This window comes from Achroia grisella, unplaced genomic scaffold (genome assembly GCF_030625045.1).
Source record: "Achroia grisella isolate CSIRO2021 unplaced genomic scaffold, CSIRO_AGI_Agris_v1 utg544, whole genome shotgun sequence".
NCBI lineage: Eukaryota > Metazoa > Arthropoda > Insecta > Lepidoptera > Pyralidae > Achroia > Achroia grisella.
This window is the reverse complement of record NW_026712929.1, coordinates 3,478,911-3,499,498: the sequence shown is the minus strand read 5'-3', so window position 1 is coordinate 3,499,498 and position 20,588 is coordinate 3,478,911. Positions and strand designations below refer to the sequence as shown.

General features: G+C 29.3%; 1 protein-coding gene across 1 annotated transcript in view; it reads left to right on the top strand.

Moving 5' to 3' along the window:
- Positions 1–4,485: 4,485 nt before the first annotated feature.
- Positions 4,486–20,588, top strand: part of LOC131847984 (peroxidase) — a 31,364-nt gene continuing 15,261 nt past the window's right edge. The window contains exons 1-2 of the mRNA XM_059197717.1: positions 4,486–4,641; positions 14,226–14,375. Coding sequence (XP_059053700.1) covers positions 4,628–4,641; positions 14,226–14,375 — 164 coding nt within the window. The 5' untranslated portion in view covers positions 4,486–4,627. The remainder of the gene's footprint in view (positions 4,642–14,225; positions 14,376–20,588) is intronic.

Below are 20,588 nucleotides of genomic sequence, written 5' to 3'. Positions count from 1 at the left end.
TCAGCTCAGTTAACCCACCGTGGTAAATTCGGCATGAATTCATCATGATGATTTCCAGAGGGAACTAGGTGAAGGTCAACCTGACATGGTACAGCGCTAGCAATGGTGTTATTAGACCACATTACTAATCCCCTTTCTCCCTATATTAGCCCTATTAGGCCACTAGTCCTTATTATTAACAGTCCCCTCACCCCACCCTACGTTAATTAAATTATAATTTATTTTTAGAATAGATAAGCTGTTAATATAAGAATAAAGTATTTTTATAGAACCATCAATTAGAGAGGGCTAGCACGTGATGAGCTCGTGAAAGGAACTTCGCATACATAACAGAGAAAGCTCTGATACACAGTTTATTATCTTAAAATTATTTTATAAAGAATCATTCTCCACAGATTATGATATATTGTGAAATATGTTATTTAATTCAATTACATTGGTAGGTAATTATAAAATGTACTAATAAAATAAAACATAATGTCAAAAATGTTATTTCAAAATTATACTTAATAAAATATTCTGTTCTATTCTATATGAATATATACATAAGCAATTAGGTATGGTAGTTATATATATATAAAGTAGTAACTACTGATGGATGCAGGTTTATATCATGATATGTAATTAATTAATTTAGCTTTATACGCCTAGTTTATACCTTTATTTGTATTTTGTATATAACTAAATATCATAGCGAGACTTATATACTATCTATACTTTTTATAACAATTGGTAATTTATGCAAAAGTTACTAAATACTATAAAATAGTGTATATTTATTGATATATGTATAATTAATAAGAAAATCATAATCAGGTTATTGTGCAATGTTTATATGATTTGAACATTTCTGTTAACTTCTTTACTTGCAACGAACAATTTGCATTAACGTTAAATTTATTTTTTAGCGGACGCTTGATGGCATTTCGAAATTGACACAGATAACTGCGTACCGATTTATTTGGCGCAACATCGTTTAGGATGTAACTTGAATAAAAACTCATTGAATCCATTGCATCCAGTATTGCGAAAACGAAATTGTGTGTGCAGAATTTACATAGCTTCATAAAATCCCATATGTACAGATCTTCTTAACTAAAGCCTAATATCGCTTGGCATCACAAAACATACATGCAAAACAAAATTTTATTAAATACAATAATACATAAAAGTAATTCTACGAATGAAGATAATACAAATATCACACTATAACACGTCATTTATATCTGATATTATAGATATACCTTTATAAACACCTTTATGACAACATGTAAGTATTTAACGATCAATTTATGTTATATTTGAATATTCTAGAAAAAAACTCGAACCCGAGTGCTACTCATCAGTAATAAAATCTATCTTAGTGTCTCTTTTATACATAAAAAATAACTTATAGTACACATTATAATTAAATCCTATGTTGCAATTTAGTGTAAATTAATTTTCTATAAATGTTTATACCATATACAGAAGTAATCACTGAAATAAAAACAATACCGTAACAAGAAATATTAGTTGAGAATGGCCTCAATAAAATAACTTAAACACAAAAGGTGATAAAATGTCGCTTAAATATGTTTGAAATTTTATTAATAACCATGTAAGATATATATATGTATGACACACTTTTCTTCTATACTTTAATGCTTAGGTAGTTAATACAGTCTTAAAATTTGTTGTTAAAATATTTTGCACTTATTTGAGATTTTTGCCATAGTGTCATAAAAATTGTTTAACCTCTTTTTTGTTAATACTTTTTATACATTTCAGAACTAGTCAAATAAAATCGATAAATTTAGGGAATGGGGATAATGGGATGTTAGGAATAGGGACAAGTGGTCCTATTACTGTCAATCTACCATGTCTGATTGAGTTTTACTCGTCCAGAAGCATAGTGACTGGTTGTATAATCTCTGGTGAATTTTCCACAATGTTCTAACTAAGATAACGTCATGGTAATCCTATCATCCTAAACTGTTACCCTTCCTAAGTATACCTTTAATCAGATAATAAAAAACATAAATTATATTAATAATAACTGTTATTTAATTGAAGTAATAATTTAGAACCATAGCTTCTATCTAAATAAGTGTTTTAATCGTAGGTTTATTATTTTATTATTCAAACAAATAACACTTACCTCAATATTATAACAAAAATCTTAATATTAGTGATCAAGTAATTATTGATGATTTTTTGCTCGTGCACAGATGTTATACAGAAAGTAAAAACTGTGCATTACTAATATACTAACTTAGACTAATTTTTATTCTAATAGCTCTTTTCATCTTCGTATATTATGCAAATTAAAAGGAATCTCAGCATATTCTGACGTCGTTTCGCTTATGCGGCATTAATATGAATGTGTTTTACTTTCTGAATAACATATGCACCAGAGCACTATCGCCCTGACGTCATACTTATTACGAATACAATACACACCTTTCTCCCGACAGTATACAACTCACATAAATTGACACTTGTTTTCTAATTGCTCGTTAGTAAAAAAAAATATTTCACAAATTTTATTAAAAGATAGGACTTTTATAAACAAAATTTTTATTAAACATAGGTTAAACTACATAAAAATATATAAAGTATATAATATTTTGAATATCTAAACTAATATTATAATTGCAATGTGTCTGTGTATCTGTCTATATTATATTTGGCCCTGTATTTTCTTTCTTTCTTGACTTTTTTCGTACTACTCTAATGCTGTTGGCTGCAGCTGGCCATTACAGCTTCGCCGGACGATAGAGGACGAGAGCAGATAGCACTCGCAACCCGCGAAAGGACTTATGGGGCGACTGAAGGCCAATTTCCGCCTGCCGGATACGATTTTAGTCTGAAGGCATCGCTAGGGAACCTCGGCTCAGGCCGTCGTAATTTCAATTCCCGTTTGAATTGGACGTGGATCGATCAGAGAGGCTCTTGCTTTGGCGTGAAGATAAATTATATCACAAGGATGGACATACTTTTCTTAACAAAAAAACAGATGACGTCGCGGATAATAGATAGTATTACCCGTGATCATGTATATCGTAGTAGTTTATATGATAAATCACAGCGGCAGCTAACAAAACAACCATTATTGGTCGAGTCTTACTTTAAAAGTGAATTCCTAATAATGCGATAATTGAAGACGAGAATGCAGTGAAGTAACTCATATTAACTAGATGTATCATTCCGCTTTCTTCGTCGTAATAATATATGTTTACGATTAAACTCATCTAGATCCGAGTTGCTTGTGAAAAGGTAACAAACAGACAGAAAGACGCACTTTCGAATTTATAATATTAGCATGTATATATGGATACTAGTGATCGTTCAGTGGTCGAAATTCGACCATAATTAATTTAAATTATAACTTTGAACATTATTAAGCTTTTAAGTTCAAAGATACGTATTAATACATATATAGATTACTTTGATTTGACAATTAACAATAAAGGCAAGGGACTCCTTTTAATAATATATTTTAGTTATTTTATTATATTTTTAAGGTTTTTAATTTTAGGTTCTTAGTTGTACAATTAAGTTATGTAAACATTATCATTACAACATATTATCTGTATTAATAATATTAACAATATTGACATTATTAGACATTCACGTTTTGTTATCAGTTATCAGTGTAGAGTTTTTTTTATTATTTTAATAATATAATTTAAAGAACATTTTATAAAAACAATAATATTCTGCAGTCCTTCTCTACGAGTATATAAACTATAAATGTGCTAAACTTCATCGTCCGTGCAATTTACTTATAAAGGGGCAAAGTTTTTGCCTCACGTACTAATGTAACGATGTTGAATTGTTGAAATTCGTATGACATTCGTATATGCATATATATATATACATGTGGATTTCAATAATTCAATTGAAATGTACGTCAACAAATTGACAACCGTATAAAATTAAATGATATAGCCATCAATGGTTCTAACTATACGATGATATGCAACAATTACATGAGATTGTCGACTTCTAATATATGATGAATTGTATGATCTGATGTCATAACCCACATAGTAATGCGGGTTATGACATACGGGAAATCAGTACATTTACTAAAAAAAGAGTCTTGTCTTCTTGGTCGAATAAATTATAGATAACTTTTCAAATTTATTCAATTTTATTTAGTCCAAGTATGTCGTATACTGTCGGATATTCTATATCCGGATATAGAACCCCGGTTCCAACTATTAATTTGAATAATGTGTCACATTTTTTCTGAATACAAAACTTTTAAGTGGCATCGTGATCGCCAGATTCTTACAAGTAACTTCCAATTAGGTAACATTCGTCTTGTAAATGAGGTACCTAAATTGAAATAGCTTAACAGATTACTAGAGTAATTCTTGAGACATGAATGGCCGCCTTGCGTCCAGCGGTCGCCGTCATCTCGATTACTTTCGACGCCGGCGCAGCCTTCGACGCGCCTCCGTCGTCAACAAGCCACAGTGCACACTCCGGCGCACCGCCGTTAGCACGCAAACAAAGCTTCAAAGCCTTAACAAATGACTGTACTAACTTAACCAAACTTATTTGTGTTAGATATTGTGCCCATGCTATTAGTGACCTAGTGAAGATACGACTTGTGATCAGTGAGAAGTGATCTACTATGATGCTATCAAGGTAAAGTACAATAGTTACTTAAAAAATTAATTATTTCTAGAATAGAATAAAAGCTCTACAGTAAATTTATAAAAAATATTTTTCATATTATGCATTCCTTCAAACACTGAAAAAATTATAAGTATTATTTATACATTTAAATTCTATATTATTTTCAATAACTATTACTTATAACTATGCAAGCATAATAACGGTATCATGTAAAATTTTGCAGTATGACTGAAATTAATGATTTCACGTTGATGTCTATTATGAACGCGACGTAGCAGCTACGCGCGTTAGCTACAGCGCACGTCGTAGCAACGTCTACGTTTATATCCTTCGTAACATATATTTTAAGTATCTTTGTATAAAAATACTTGAAATTTTCGGATATTTTTTAATTGTTATAATAAAAAAAATTGAGAAGAAGAATTATTAAGTTATCCAATACAACATATTTTATTTTAGAAATATTTATCCATATTCAAATCCTAATGAATAAGATAAAAGTTATCAATACTAACTAGTATTATATCTCTAAAAAGTCTTAATTAGGTTGCATTTAAACATATTGCTATAAATGAAAAGAAAGTGAATGCAATTTATACTTACAATTCTGTAAATAATATCAAGTATGTAATACTGACTATATCTATATACTAAACCTATATTAAACTAAACTAAGAATCAATTGACCATATCTCAATAATGATATACTTTCACAATTTATAATTCAAATAAACATATTATATCATCCATTAATGGACATAACTCTTATATACGGTAATATGTGTGAATTTAAATGATTAGAAAATTGTATAATGTAGTACAACTAGAAGTTAACTGATGATACCTGATTATAAATCGAACCGGTTTCCTACCACTGTTAAAAGGATTATTAAAAGAAACATTCTTAAATTCACTAATCCATTCACCTATTTTTTACATTCTTCTAACGTCAACATGTTTCTATGTATATAAGATACTGTTTCCTACTATTTCATTTTGCTTAAACTGTCATCCCCTATTTCACCTCCTCCGAGAATATTTTTTGAGATAAAAGATAGCCTATGTATAACCCTATGATAGATTCTATATACATATTAAATTTCTTTAAGACCTGTCCAGTCGTTTATTCCTGAAAAGGCAACGAATAGCCAGACAAAAATACTATATACTTATTTTATATTATACTATATATATTATATTATACTTATCCATATTGATTATTAGTTAAAAGATCCGGGATACAAATAAAATTCTCAATTTATGATAGAAACATTTTTTTTATTGTTGATTATACATTTATTCATTGGCCAATGATCGTTCATTCCCAGAACCTATTGGTATAGCTTCCTAATATCATTCTTAGTGGAGTTGAGTAGCGGTTGTTTTAACTAGGATCGATGTTAAGAAGACGTTATGCTACTTATTTTACCGCTAAATTAATTTGAATAATAATATACCTTCATGGTAGTGAAGCAATGCGTTTATTTTTAGATTTGATGGGATGGGAGAAGTAGAAAGGGAAGTTAAACATGGTGTCTCAAAATAAACCATAAAATAAATTAATATTTTGTTATTTTAGATATCACAGTTTCATAATATGGAAGTTGTTATGCAATTTACGACAGCCGAATTCCGATTAGATTTTTTAATAATGCATTATGTAAACTAATTCGTTTTTATCTCATCATATGGTTCTATACTATATATTACATATATACATAATTGAAATTCAACCATGATAAATATTATAGTGTTAGGGTTAAATTATATAACAAATTAGAATTAAATTACCAAATTTGAAGATATTTAAGATAAGATACTTAAATATCTTCAAATTTGGTAATTTATCAACGTCAGTTTAGTGGCATTGAAAATACACTACTTGTTGTGGTAAGCTTATTAAATTTATATTAAATTTAATTAATATTTATATTATTTATTTAATATTGTTTTATAATTAATATTTATATTAATTAATGATTTATAACACTTCATTACACCAACATATAAAGGATATTATCAATAATTTAAAACATTGAAAATTAATCTAAGTAAAATATTTTATATTATTTCTTCTCCCATAGGAATTGTTACAATTTATCAAAGATGGACTTACAAAGTAGTACATATAAAGTGAATAGGGTAAAGGTAATATTTAACTATTAATTTATCGGTCTATGGAAGTCGATTGCTTATAACTAGTAATGAAAAAAATATAAAGGTAATTTTAAAAGTACAGTTTTAATCGATTGATTAACCCACATTTTATATAAAATTAAATAACGACGCAGCATATATTAGCTACATTAAGAAACGTAAGTACGCGATAAAACGATTTTTTTATATGCATCCGCAATAAATATATCTCGATCTTATTAAGATAGAGTAAGTCCTACCAACACGAATCGGAGAGCTGGAATGCATAAGTTACGTAAGTCGGCAGTCTCGTCCTACTCGTTTAGTCAAGCCAAAAATAGCCGAGAGCAAGTGAAATCAGACATTATTGTAACAATAAATAATAAATAGAAAACTCACAAAATACCGTTATGGTACGCGCACACCAACAACTTCATATTATAATGGACATAGTGTCAGTGTTATAAAATAACAATACATTTTGAATAAATACGTAGGTACAGTTGTATATTTACATATATGTAAATGTTTACCTATATATATTTATGGATATTAAATATACTCAATCTAAAAGAATGATGGCATAAGAACACGTATAATTGAGTTATCGTTTGGTTATTTAATAGTGATTGTAAAAATACAATTTCTGATAAGTGACTGAATTATTTATATACTTAGCTACTTGCCCTAACTTTGCACGGGTGTATATGTATTAGGTATACATATAAACCTTCCCCTTGAATCACCCTATCTATTAAAAAAACCGCTTTAAAATCCGTTGCGTAGTTTTAAAGATTTAAGCATACATAGTCTGTCCCAGACAGCGACAGCAACTTCATTTTATACTATGTAATGACAATGATACACACATATGTTAACAAACTGCTCTCCAGCTTTGAATATTATATTAAATAAATAGAACTTATCTTTTTTAAACAAATAAATAAAAGAAAACCTATAGTAATGTATTAGTCAAATTTGCAAAAAAATGGGAAAGATTTCTTCATATGTAGTTGTTAGACGTTAACTGAATATCGTTCATTTTAACTATAGTAGACTCTTTGTATCAATATTGTATTACTTCTCTCATAGAAAGATATTTTGTACACATATACGTTTATGAGATTACAGTTTGAATTATTTGTTATACGGAGTTTTCTAATTTCTATTCTTATTTTCTTATTTATATTCTCAACATTTAATTTTTTAATAAATGATCTAATCAACTTTTATTAAATATATAACTTGTACACAAATTTTACAACATTGTATGCTTCGTTTAACATTTTCATTATTTGAACAAATCTAACAACACTCATTTACCTATACAAATTATTTTATTACCTTATTAAAAATTCCTGAAATCCTCTCTTCGGACGGTTAAACATAGACTGTGCATTACTTTCACTTTAAACAACATGACAGTTCAAAAATTAATTTCTTTAATCACTTAACACTTTGGTTCTAAATTTACGAATTCAAATGCTAATTAAGCATTAAATAAAAAGAATATGAAGTTAAACTTTCGGTATATACTTACTTAAAATAACTTAATAAGTTTATTTGTAACACTCATGAAAAAATTCAATGTTAAGATGTTGAAGGCTATTGATTATGAAATAGTAGAACTTGTATTTCTACCTATACATGTAGATGGGAAAAATAGATGTTTACTTTAACTCAATCTCTTATTTAGTGTAAAGCGTGCTTACAAAAACACGGCACAAACAGTTAATTTTTTCTTAGGTCTAAATATTCATCTAGAATATTATACTTACTATATAACATACGTCTTAGTTTCTTCTTCTTTGTTTAAATATAATTATATTTGACTATTATTCTTTTTATTTATGTAGTAACTAAAACAATGAACCAAAATAACCTGACTAAAATAGAATGATTAATTAATTTTGTTTACATGGAAATTACCATAGTGAAAGTCAACGTCATAAAGCCAACATAGATGGTATAAATCAAAATTTCACGGCCCAAACATCGTTCTGCTTCGGATTGAGTTAAAAGGTCAATCATTAAGAATAAACATTATTTTATTTTCTTAATTTAGTAAAGCAGGCATATTCAGATTTAAGCTTTAATGTTATCAACATAAGTGTTTCTTTGACACTTGACTTTTTGTAAGTACGTATTTTTGATGTATACAAAATATATAACTTCATAACACAGTTAAGTGAATATTAGATATTTCTAAGATTTTAGGTTTATTCAATTAATCGTCTATGAAAATAGGATGGACACCGTCTATAGAGCGTAAGTCTCTAACTAATCCAATTTGAATAGTTTCATTAAGTTATTGACCTTTATTAATAGCATTATGCTAGCCGAATTTCTTATGTCATATTCAGTGTGCTGTACAAGATAAAGATAGATAATGATTTGACATAATTCTCAGATAATAGCGAGTAGTTGACATGAACTTTAACATCGAATTAAGTGTAGTGAGGGGTGGTGACGTAACAGTAAAGTGCACGGCGCATCGCACTAGTCCGTCGATGGCTACACGTTGCATAATCGACACGACGAGTTCGGTAATAGCCAACAGTATATGGTATACCAGTATTATTTAAAGTTTATGACTCTCTTTTATATCCATATCACGAAATTAAATTTGGTGCAACGTATTATATCTTAATGGATTAAACCATAATAATAAATAGTGAAATCAATGGGAATACGAGTATTAGGTTCTTATATGTTTGTATTCAATCGAATAATAAGATAGTATATTGTACCTGATTTTACTTACTAAACGTTATTCTTTACATGCTCTATATTATATTTTACGACGTAAAGTGTTAAGTTTACTATATTAACTGTCTAAATAACAGAATATAATAATAATAAACGGTGGTACAAAAGACGGACTATTTTGCGAAATAAAATATTATATTATTAGATTTGTTTTATTACTCTGACCTTGCGGTAATAAAATATTTTATATTTTTCTCAATTAATTAAAGTGACATATAAATTATTTAAATTTAAAGAATTTTAAGTTGTTGTGTACAGTAAAAGTTTACTAGCATGTTCTGTGGACGCGATTACCTACATGTTACGTTGCCGTAGTATGGTCACTAGGGCGAGTTACACAATTATAAATACTTATTATTAAAATGAAATTTCCGAAGGTTCATCTTATTGCAAAACAACATATGTGCCGGGTATATACATAGTCATTAAGTATTCAAACAATTACTGAACCAAGAGGCTAGACAGATGTGGAGGTCAAATTTCGTAAAAGGTAATTATATAATTAATATTCGCAACTGCGAAGCATCTGGTGTGAACCTCGATGCCATTCTGTTGCGCTTTGGCACACAATTTACTTAATTACAATTATTCAAAAGCGCTGTGGATATATAATAATGAAAGAATGAACATGAGTGAACTAAAACAACAATTAATTACAGGCCACTATATTCTCGTTGCATAACGTAACACTGATAGTACACAATTTGCCATTGTAAATACTATGAAATCATAGACCGCTTGTTCTGGTGTGTGTGTAATAACAAATTTTATGACTTGAAACCATCCCAGAAACCATTTAAATATGGACACAAAATTTCATCGAAAATTCAATACGCCTTTTAAGAGAATGTGATATCATTCTCTTAAAAGGCGTATTGAATTTCCCACAAACACGTGAAAACTGTTTAAAATTAATTGAGCAATTAGTTAAAAATAATGATTAAAATATTCAGCAAGTGAACAATATACAATGTTACTATCGCAGTGGCATATCTAGATGTTTATCATTTTATTTATAGTTCAATGACTGTCTCCCATTTTGCAACGAAAAGAAAGATAAATAAAATAGAAGAGAATATTTTTATTAAAAAATTTGTATTTTCAAATAATGTTCCAAATTCTTTATTTAACCAGTATAATTTCAAAATAAGTAATTCAACTAGGACAAAATTACTACTTATGAAATACAGAAGTTAACTCTATCGATTGTAATCATGCCTGTTAAGTCGTTCAAAAATATAAAAATATAAAATAACAAAACTATTAATTTTATAACTTCACATGACGTTATACTAAGCTAGTTTGCAATCTTTTTTTACTAAAATATACATTATATTCTTAAAACTTTTAGTGTATTCAAACTAAATCCTAAATTATGTTGTCATATATAAAATCGCTGACATTGACATTTTTGCATGTGACGATGTCACAATAGTAAATGCCCCTAGAATACGACAATACGACAACAATATATTTTGCGAAATATTTTTAAATATTGTCTGAGCTTCACTGCTCGCTATAACAAAACTTATAGAGTATTGAAACTAAATCTTATTTTATGCTGTAATATACAGTTATAAAACGTAACTGACATTGACATTTTTACAGGTGACTATGTCACAGTAATCCAATCAAAAGAAATCAAACAGAATCCTAACAACTATTTCAAATATTCAGATTGTCCGCTCCAGAGACACAGAATATCGTTGCACTGCTGCGGACCCAGTGTTTCTGGACGTGGACACAGATATATGAACTAAACATATATTTTGTGATATATATTAATACTAGCTGTGCCCGGGGTTTCACCCATATGAAATTGATAGCCTATGTATTATTCCAATGTAGAAGTAATATTACTGTAAAGTTTAATGAAAACTTTCATAATATTATTAAGATGGTACGGGATTCACTCTCTGCCATTAAAGTAAACCTATAAATCAACTTATACATCTCTATAATAAAGGTATAATTATGAATTAATAATAGAACTTATTCTTCCCAAATAGGAAGGTTATAATTATGAGATTTTTAGTTGATAATCTCGATTGCGATATTAATCCCTAGTTAAACACATTCGTAAATGCATTTTCCTTAAGCAAAGACGGACATTCCATACAAATGTATGTCTGTGTTCTCTACTTATTTTAAGAGTACCCACTATTATTTAACTAATTAAAATGTAATTGCTACGCAATAGTTTTTATGTGTTTACCTCGATATTTGTTGCTGTTCGTACTTGTAATGTGAACTTGACCAACTTTTTAAATGTTTTTAACTTATACGTTGGTAAGCATATCTTTCTCAATATAAACAAGCTCTCACACTCCTCGTACCAGTGAAAGGATTAATGATAAACTGTCGTTTTTATTAAAGCGAGGTTACCCAGTACTACGTCGTCGCAATTAGCGGAAACAATTATTTCCACATACATACAGGTAGGATTCGTCACCAATATTCTCATTAATTTACTACATAAAAGTCCTGATCGTCCGGCAACATTAATATTGCAAAATAAACTATGATAACCCTTCACTTGTCTTGAAGTTGATAGGATTAAATATATTTAATGTTGTCGTTATTACCACATTCTTAATTAGTAAATACAAATGATTTTTAAAATATTACTTAAAAAAATTTATTATATTACAAGTAATAAATGATATTAATACATTATACATACAGCGTCGAATTATAATTATATTCTCAAAGTTAAATTCTGATAGTTTCTCATTTCTTCTATTTAAATTGAGAATTTACGTAACTATTTGCCTGATTATACCAAACCAAAGTACAACCATGTATGTAAAAAAACAGCAGTACCTAATTAATATACAAATAGACTGACACTATAGCTACCTACAAATTGGAAAATATTAGAGACTATGAGATGATAGTGTATTCCTACTTAGTAGTTTAATAAGTCTAAATTACATGATGATTAAAGAAGTCATTAAAGTTCGAAGAGGTTAAAAACAAAGTCACTCACTTTCACATTTATAAATTAAAAATGCAATCTTAGTTCTCATATTAGATAGTATTTGCACAGGTAAGAGATATTATTAGATATTAAGAATATTTATCATAATTGCGGTAAACAAAAATATCTCTGTGTTTGATTAACAATTAAGAACTTATCTCTATACTCTTCATTCTTATGTTCAAATATGTATATATATATTAATAAATCTTTATTATAATACAAGTACCATTTCAATGGATATTAGATACCTATTGAGTGATATTTTTACTGCTATATTTGAGTTTAAAACTAAGGTAGTGAAGATGAAATGGACATACAGGTAAGAGGTTAAACATCTCTCAATAAGAAAATACCTAATATTCATTAAGTAATATTTTGTAGCACTTGTTAATTCCTCTGATTACTTCATCCGTGATTTTAGTCGTTATGATAATCAGTTATATTTTTCTTTCGTATTTATTAATTTCTAGCTTTCTATGATAGTGAGAATATGCCGGTATCAATCTCTGCAATACTCGAGGCAATTATAAAGGTGTTGTTTATTACCTACATAGACCAGTGGTTTAAAGGTTTCTCGAGTTTCAACTAAATCACTAAGGGCCTTGATTACCTCATATGGCTGTTAGACTTGTGAACCAATAAATAAACTAAAGCACCAATTTTGCAAGTAGAACGTTTTATAATACCCTTTTTAGGAGTAAAAGATTGAGTAATGCAGTGTATATCACCTAATGAAGCTATGTTTAATGATATTTTATCATTTAATTAATTATATCTGTTATCACTATTGTAAACATTATTTATCTAGAATAATTGCACGCTTGTGAAGCTGAGTTATAGAATTAATGATAATGTTAATATAAGAACAGCGAAGCAAATAGGTATATAGATAGCATATTTATTATAAGCTATAACTAATTATAAAAATTATATATACGTCATTGTATTCGTCACGAAAGTAGTTGTAAGAGTAGATAAAAATAAATATTACAGGATAATGTAAAACCACGCTTTACACTATCATTTATATGAATGATTCCTACTGTGTCACATCTCTCTTTTTAGCTTATCCTCTCTTATCGCATATTCAATTATGTTGTAAATGTACGTTTATATTTAGAATTATGTAATATTGTAGTAATGTAGAGTAACTTCATGAAATACACTTAAGTACTATAAAGCTTTGTATTTATGAAATGTCACTTTAGTTCTAAGAGTGCTCTACTTAGTTGGTTACGAATTACGGAATTGTACCTGATATTTTGAAATACATTTTCTGCTACTTATATATGGATTGTTCAAGTGTTTGTTTACGAAAGAAGTACTTATGCATTGAATAGTAGTAAGAATACTGCGTAAATTCTTTGGTAATTACAGAATGATACTAATTTCTGTTATTAAGCTCAAATATTTAGAATTAAAGCAAATATATTTACAACGATTATCCTTATAAATATATTTGCATTATTTTATTATTTCTAAATAAGAAAATCGATCAATTATTTACGTATTCACCTTATTATAATAAATATTATACATTTCACCATTTTAATAAAAGTAAATTGAAGTAGGTATTACCATGTCGGTAATATTTATCAGTGACCTCTTCCAATTTGTTGAAACATATTCTATCTAGTGATTATAATAAAAAAACCACTGATACAATAGTAACTTAGGTATTAATTAATGTATTTTTTCTTTTTAGAGCGCTACTGCTAGCGCTGTGTTGCGCATACGCAACGTCATTGACTCCGCTGTCGGCAGCCGGCGATGACAATGACTGCGCTCTATATCTGAGCGGACCCGGCCGCACATCCGCCTACGACTACAGCCTCAACCTACTCAAGGGCAACTTGTGAGTATGCACCCTGTAATATCACTTCACTGTAACCAAATGGAAATCGAAGTTATAATTGTTATTTTAATCCGCTAAACAGAGAGTTCAATGTACTTAATTTAGGCAATAATGTGTATTAAGCCGCAAAGTGTAAACGTTAATAAAATCTGAACTATATACTATAATAACCTATTGACACATGTCTTTTTAGAATGTGACTAGAATCGCAAACAAACAAAGTGTTGATGCAAAGTTCTTGATAAAACTTTATCCTATATAGATAGATATGTACGATTCGGACGTAATACAATAAATTGTAACTTCTTGTGTGTGCGTATATTCTCATCATCTGGAATTAAAGATATGCTGTGTTTCTGTAGACATCTAATTTCTAAGCTTTATATACTTCAAATTGTGTCAAAACTTGTAAACTAGCTTGGCGACAGAAATGTGACATAGACCAAGACAACGTTATTCTTCTATGTGGTGTCTTCAATATGTTTTAGTCTTATGACTACTGATTTAATTAAGTATACCTTTCATAGTACAAGCCAGATAACAAAAATATGCTGATGCTAAGGATCAGGCAGAAGTAGCAAATTCATAATTTGCAGCTTAAGTCGATTATAATAACTGTTTACGATCGCAAATAGCCTTAAACTTAAAACTTAAACATTTAAAAAATAGCATTCAAATATAGAGAACGCCACGCATGGAGCATTGATATTGTCTTGTTTTACTTTTTATACATTTTATAACTTCTTCTCGAATATTCCTTGGTGTCAATATTAAATTCAATATACAATGGATTCTATCCGTATCTATCCGTAATAAAAATTCAGTACATTATTATAAGAACTTAAATATAATAATACTCCAGCAAACAATAACTTACTGTACTTTTACAAAACATTTAGGTTCTAAATACATAGTCCATTTGAATGTCTCTCGAGTATCGCAGACATAGACGCTAGATGTACAAATTCAACACATTCACTATACAAATGTTTGCTAACATTAGCCATATTATGATAATCACATATTTGAAGAGGGTCAACTTTATACAAACATTAAATTGTAAATAATCGGAAATCTGTAACCCACATTTCCAACACCCTAGGAACTTTTGCAGCTTCACCTTAATATGTACATGTATAACTTCTACACAAACATAGAATCGTATTACAACCGAATATTATAAATTTTAAATATATTAAAACATTTTCAAGATGAGTAGGTTTAAAAGACAATAGACTATTAAGCATTCATCGATGGTTCCTGTACTAACCTTGAGACAAGTCGCGGAAATGCGGCACATTTCAATATATTCGCGACGCGGCGACGTCTTGATTTCCGTTACATCTAGGGTTACCTTTAGTTAATAAATAAATAATAGATAGTAGAGATTTGCGGACATCTATAACCCTACGATATTATTAATATTCTTAATTTGACTGTGATTTTTCTTTTCCAATTATTTATATTTAAGTGACTGTTACACGAAATACAGTCTGCCATTTATTAAATAATTTTAATGTATAATAAGATACTACAAACATTTATATGCCAATGGAGAGTAAATTCATTAATATTTAAACCGCTTTTTGAACGTTGAATTATATAAGTATTACTATCTCAATTTGTAATGTCAATTAAGATACATAATTATCTTGCCATATTATTGAATTAACATCTTGATTTACGGTAATTCTTAATCTGATAATTATAAAAATCTCAGATAATATACCGTGGGTGCGGTAGCCCTAATGTAACGTCCAATGTCAACCGGTCGAGTGCGCGGGAGTATTGGGATCGACGTCTTTCACACTGTCGCCGTTGCGTCACACGCCTGCGCCGCGGCCGCGGCGGTGTGACTCTGCCTAGCCACCTTACCGCTTCAAACTTGACACACTTCCGCGACATACTTTACTCTCACCGACATAGACATCTCTACAATTAATGCCGAGCAGTTTACCTTTTGTTAGTTTATAAACTGCGCATGCTCGGGAATAGTATTGGATGTTGATTCGAATTTCCTAAATATTCCTTGACACGCACATCTCTTGCTGATTCTTGTATCCAATTGTAATGTTAAACTCTTGTTTAACGGTTGCCGGATTGCAAATGACAATTGGTTGCTGTATGCATGAATACAAGTATAGTTTTAGCAGATAGATCAAATATATAAAATCAGATTCCCAAAGCGCAACATTTCAGTTTTTTGCAAAGAAAATATTTATATAATAGTGTAAAAATGCCTAAAATATATAATTTTTACTGATAAAAATAGCTCACAGCTAATCTGGTAGGCATATTTCTGGAAATTTTAAATCAAAGCCAACATACTTCTATCTAATTTTATCTTATTTAGACACAGTAACTTGCATGGGATCTACATCAATCTTAAAGCAGGCTTATATAAAACTATTTGTTAAAAGCTATAATATTTAGGTATGCAATCATAATCCTATGTAGACACGGTACGGAACATTTTAGCGAATACACGACGTTGATACCGTAAAGTAAACGTACACAAAGACGTCGTTAGACGTAATTATATGCACTATGTTAAATAGTTTGCCGTTATAAAACCTACCTACAGATTACATATCTGTAAATATATACGGACAGGTACATACAAATAACCATCTCCAAACCTGTACATATAAACGAATGCTGGCATACATTAACAATCTAATGCGTTTATCTAATTAATTGTGCAATATGTAAATAAAACCCAAACATTCTTCAACACGAAACTTAGATAACAGTGTATTGCACATTACAATAAATATACAAGTCATTAATTACAGAATGATGTTACCGTTGTTTAAAACTTCGTTCCGTGATGATCTTGAATTGTAAATTGAACCGAAATATGTTGTAATACGTTGGCAAGTATCAACAATTGCTTTCGTCTCGAAGCACGCATCGGGTTAAGCAATGGAGGCAACGAGGAATACACGTTCACTTTCAAAAATCCTTTCGCTAGATCATTATTATGATACACTATATCTGTATAAAACAAGTTACAAGTGTTTATTAAAGTGACTACGCATTTACTCCAATTAAAAGCAAAGTAGTTTTTAATTTAAGAGAGAGTATTAACATAGCAAGTTCTATTTGATTTGTTTAATTATTATATCCTATTGCCATTATTCTAGAGTTCTAGCAGTATTATTATTGTATTTACTGGAACAATTGTATGGTATATGATTCGACTAACTGTAGATATTAATTAATAACTATTTTATTATAATAATATAAAGACCTTCCACATTGTAACAAAATTTTTATATTGCAACTAAATAACTGGATAAAAATGCACTGAAAAATGGACCCACAGGTCACATTGATATAAAATAATCCACATAATTCTCAGATCTGGTAAATGAAGTTGTAATTAAGTTACATATCGTATAAATTTTACATTTTTGTGCCTAATCACTTCTTTACACAGAATTAAAGTAAAAGGACCAAGTCCTTTTACTTTAATTCTGTGTTCGACTTTATCATAGAACTGTTTATATCTTTGTCATAAAGCATAAAGACCTATTTATGAAAGCGATTAATGTTGACCATTCATAACATTGATGTCTATGGACTCGACTCGGTCAGAGATATCGAAGTAACGGTGCGACCCTCTATTGGTGCCCAATAGGTGATTCAAACGCCGTGGAAGATACGACCATGACAACTCACGGCCGCATCTTGTGGTCAAAAAATATAATAGAATAATCTGTGGTAAAAATATTGCATTATTATTTTTTTCCAAGGTAGACTTTGTACAAAGTCATCTGAGTGGATTAATTATCTGGAAGTTAAATATATAAATACCTCATAATAGTTAAGTGCGGAATAATTTGTCAAAAGTCAATTTCGCCAATGGAGATCGTAAAAATTCTATGCTATCTACCACTTTCTAGTATTGTTGATGTGGTCAAACCCGATTAATTAAATCGGTCCACTATATCATGCCTCTCTGTACATACTGTTACTTATTTAGTACGTCAATCGAGAGGTATTTACTGTACCTACAATATATTTTGAATTAACTTCCGAAAGGAGAGACTATTTTTGTATGTACGTGACGTAATATTTTTGAAAACCTAACTTCTTTTAACATTGAGTACATTTTATTAGAGCTGGTAATAAGTATTATTAATCAAGCTTTTTGAAATAAATTTAAATTATTGTGCGTTCATCAAAAAATCATGTTAAATAGTCTGGACGAATTAAAATTAATTTTAGTACACAGATAGATCACATCATGTATAGAAATTCAAAACACTAACGCTGAGGCACGGAGTTAAAATACGTGATAGGATTTCAAATTAATGTTATATAATAGAGAAAATTAGACTTTATTGCGAATACTCCAATTGACTGTGGAAAATCGACGATGATTAGATTACACATAAAAAAGGTTTCCGTGCTTCGATGTTCTGATTACAGAAGTACTAATTGTGAGAAACTATACCGGCAGAATCCGGCATCCGGCACCACGTGGGAACTAGTGTTATTCGGTAATCTGTATGACACAACAACAACAAGATTGTATGATAAAATACAAAAATTATTTTTACCGTCTAGTTAATTCGTAGGCTAAACAGACAAATATTTGATGTTTTGTTCTTTAGTAATAATTATCTGAGTAAAACCAGTAGGTACATTTTGCGTATTTTTTAAAATTGTAACGTATTAACTAATCATCATGTAGGCCACCACTATTTATCTCGGTCAATCATTGTCATACGGACGACGTCGTGGGCAAAAGTTAGTACTGCAGTATTCAACCTATTGTCTAAAGAATAGAAGCCGTACTTGGCATCAATCAGTTCAGTTCAGTTGTCGATTGAATTTCTGGGATAAAACTGAAGCATACTTTATTCATATGGAATAAACACAACATAAACACTGATAATTCATTTATTTATAAAGACCTTAATAAGTAGATAGTTTTGTTCTTTTTACAAATAAAAGAGTACATTTTTATCGTAATCTACGCGTATGAGTCCTTTTATGAAATATCTTAGAAAGATCTGCCAAACAAAATGATAAACTACAAAATAATATTCTACAGAACCCTAAAATACTGCATTTAAGGAAAAAACCAATACTTACTAGATGTTTCTTTTTTATGAGGCATTTATGTAAATTAGCCGTAGCCGTCACGTGACTGCATAACCGGAACGTAATTTAAATGGAAACGTATTCAGTTCAGTCGTTGAATTTGTAATGTAAGGATTACAAATCCGCTAATTTAAATCTACACGAAATACATTATAGAATATAAGTGTATGTAAATCATTTGAAATTTAATTGACATTTTCTCAACTTATATATTTTGTTGAGATTTATATAAGAATTTTATTATTATTTTATATATAAAAAGTTTTTTGACATAATTTCTTATATTTTCAACAAAAAAACAACTAGTACACTGGTAAACGATAATATTAAACTAAATTTAATACTGTCCATAGGATAAGGCTGCATTTAACAATATTTAATAGAGTTTAATTAGTTATTGTAGAAGTGTTTCATAGTAGCAGGTTTTGTATGGAGATGGCTCGTGGACATATAACCTTAAAGTAGATTGAATTATTGAAGATAAATGCAAGCAGATTGTCGGCAGTCTTGACAATTTCTCGACGAGTTCGATGACACTTATTAATTTTATGCGCATGATAAAATTATGTAAACATGAGACGACTGAGTATTACAAATTTGAATGAATGACAGGGATAATTTTATGATTCTTTTAAGGAATGAACTACACTCTATAGGTAATTACTAAAAAAATCAAACCTAATTAAAGACCATACTCTAATATGTACATAGAACGTTTAAAAAATATACGAAAACTGGCGTATATATGAACGTCAGTTTTATTTTATTAGTCTTCTCAACCCTACCGTCTAGTTCCAGCATTTAAGTTGATATTGATAATTTATTTTGGTAATTACTTCTAACATCTATTACAATTTCCCAGATTGATGAAACAAATACTAATACACACGGTTTATGTAACCTTGTAATTTAAGTTATTGTGGTACTAAGGATTCGATCAATATAGTGTGTTCAAACAATAATTTAACATTTCTCTGTGAAAAATTTTCAAAATCAAATCAGTACTACTTATCCGATTTTTAAATTTAGTTTGGTTTTAATTTAGAGAATACCTCCAAACAAAGACACAAACTTTACCTCTTTATAATATTATTTATA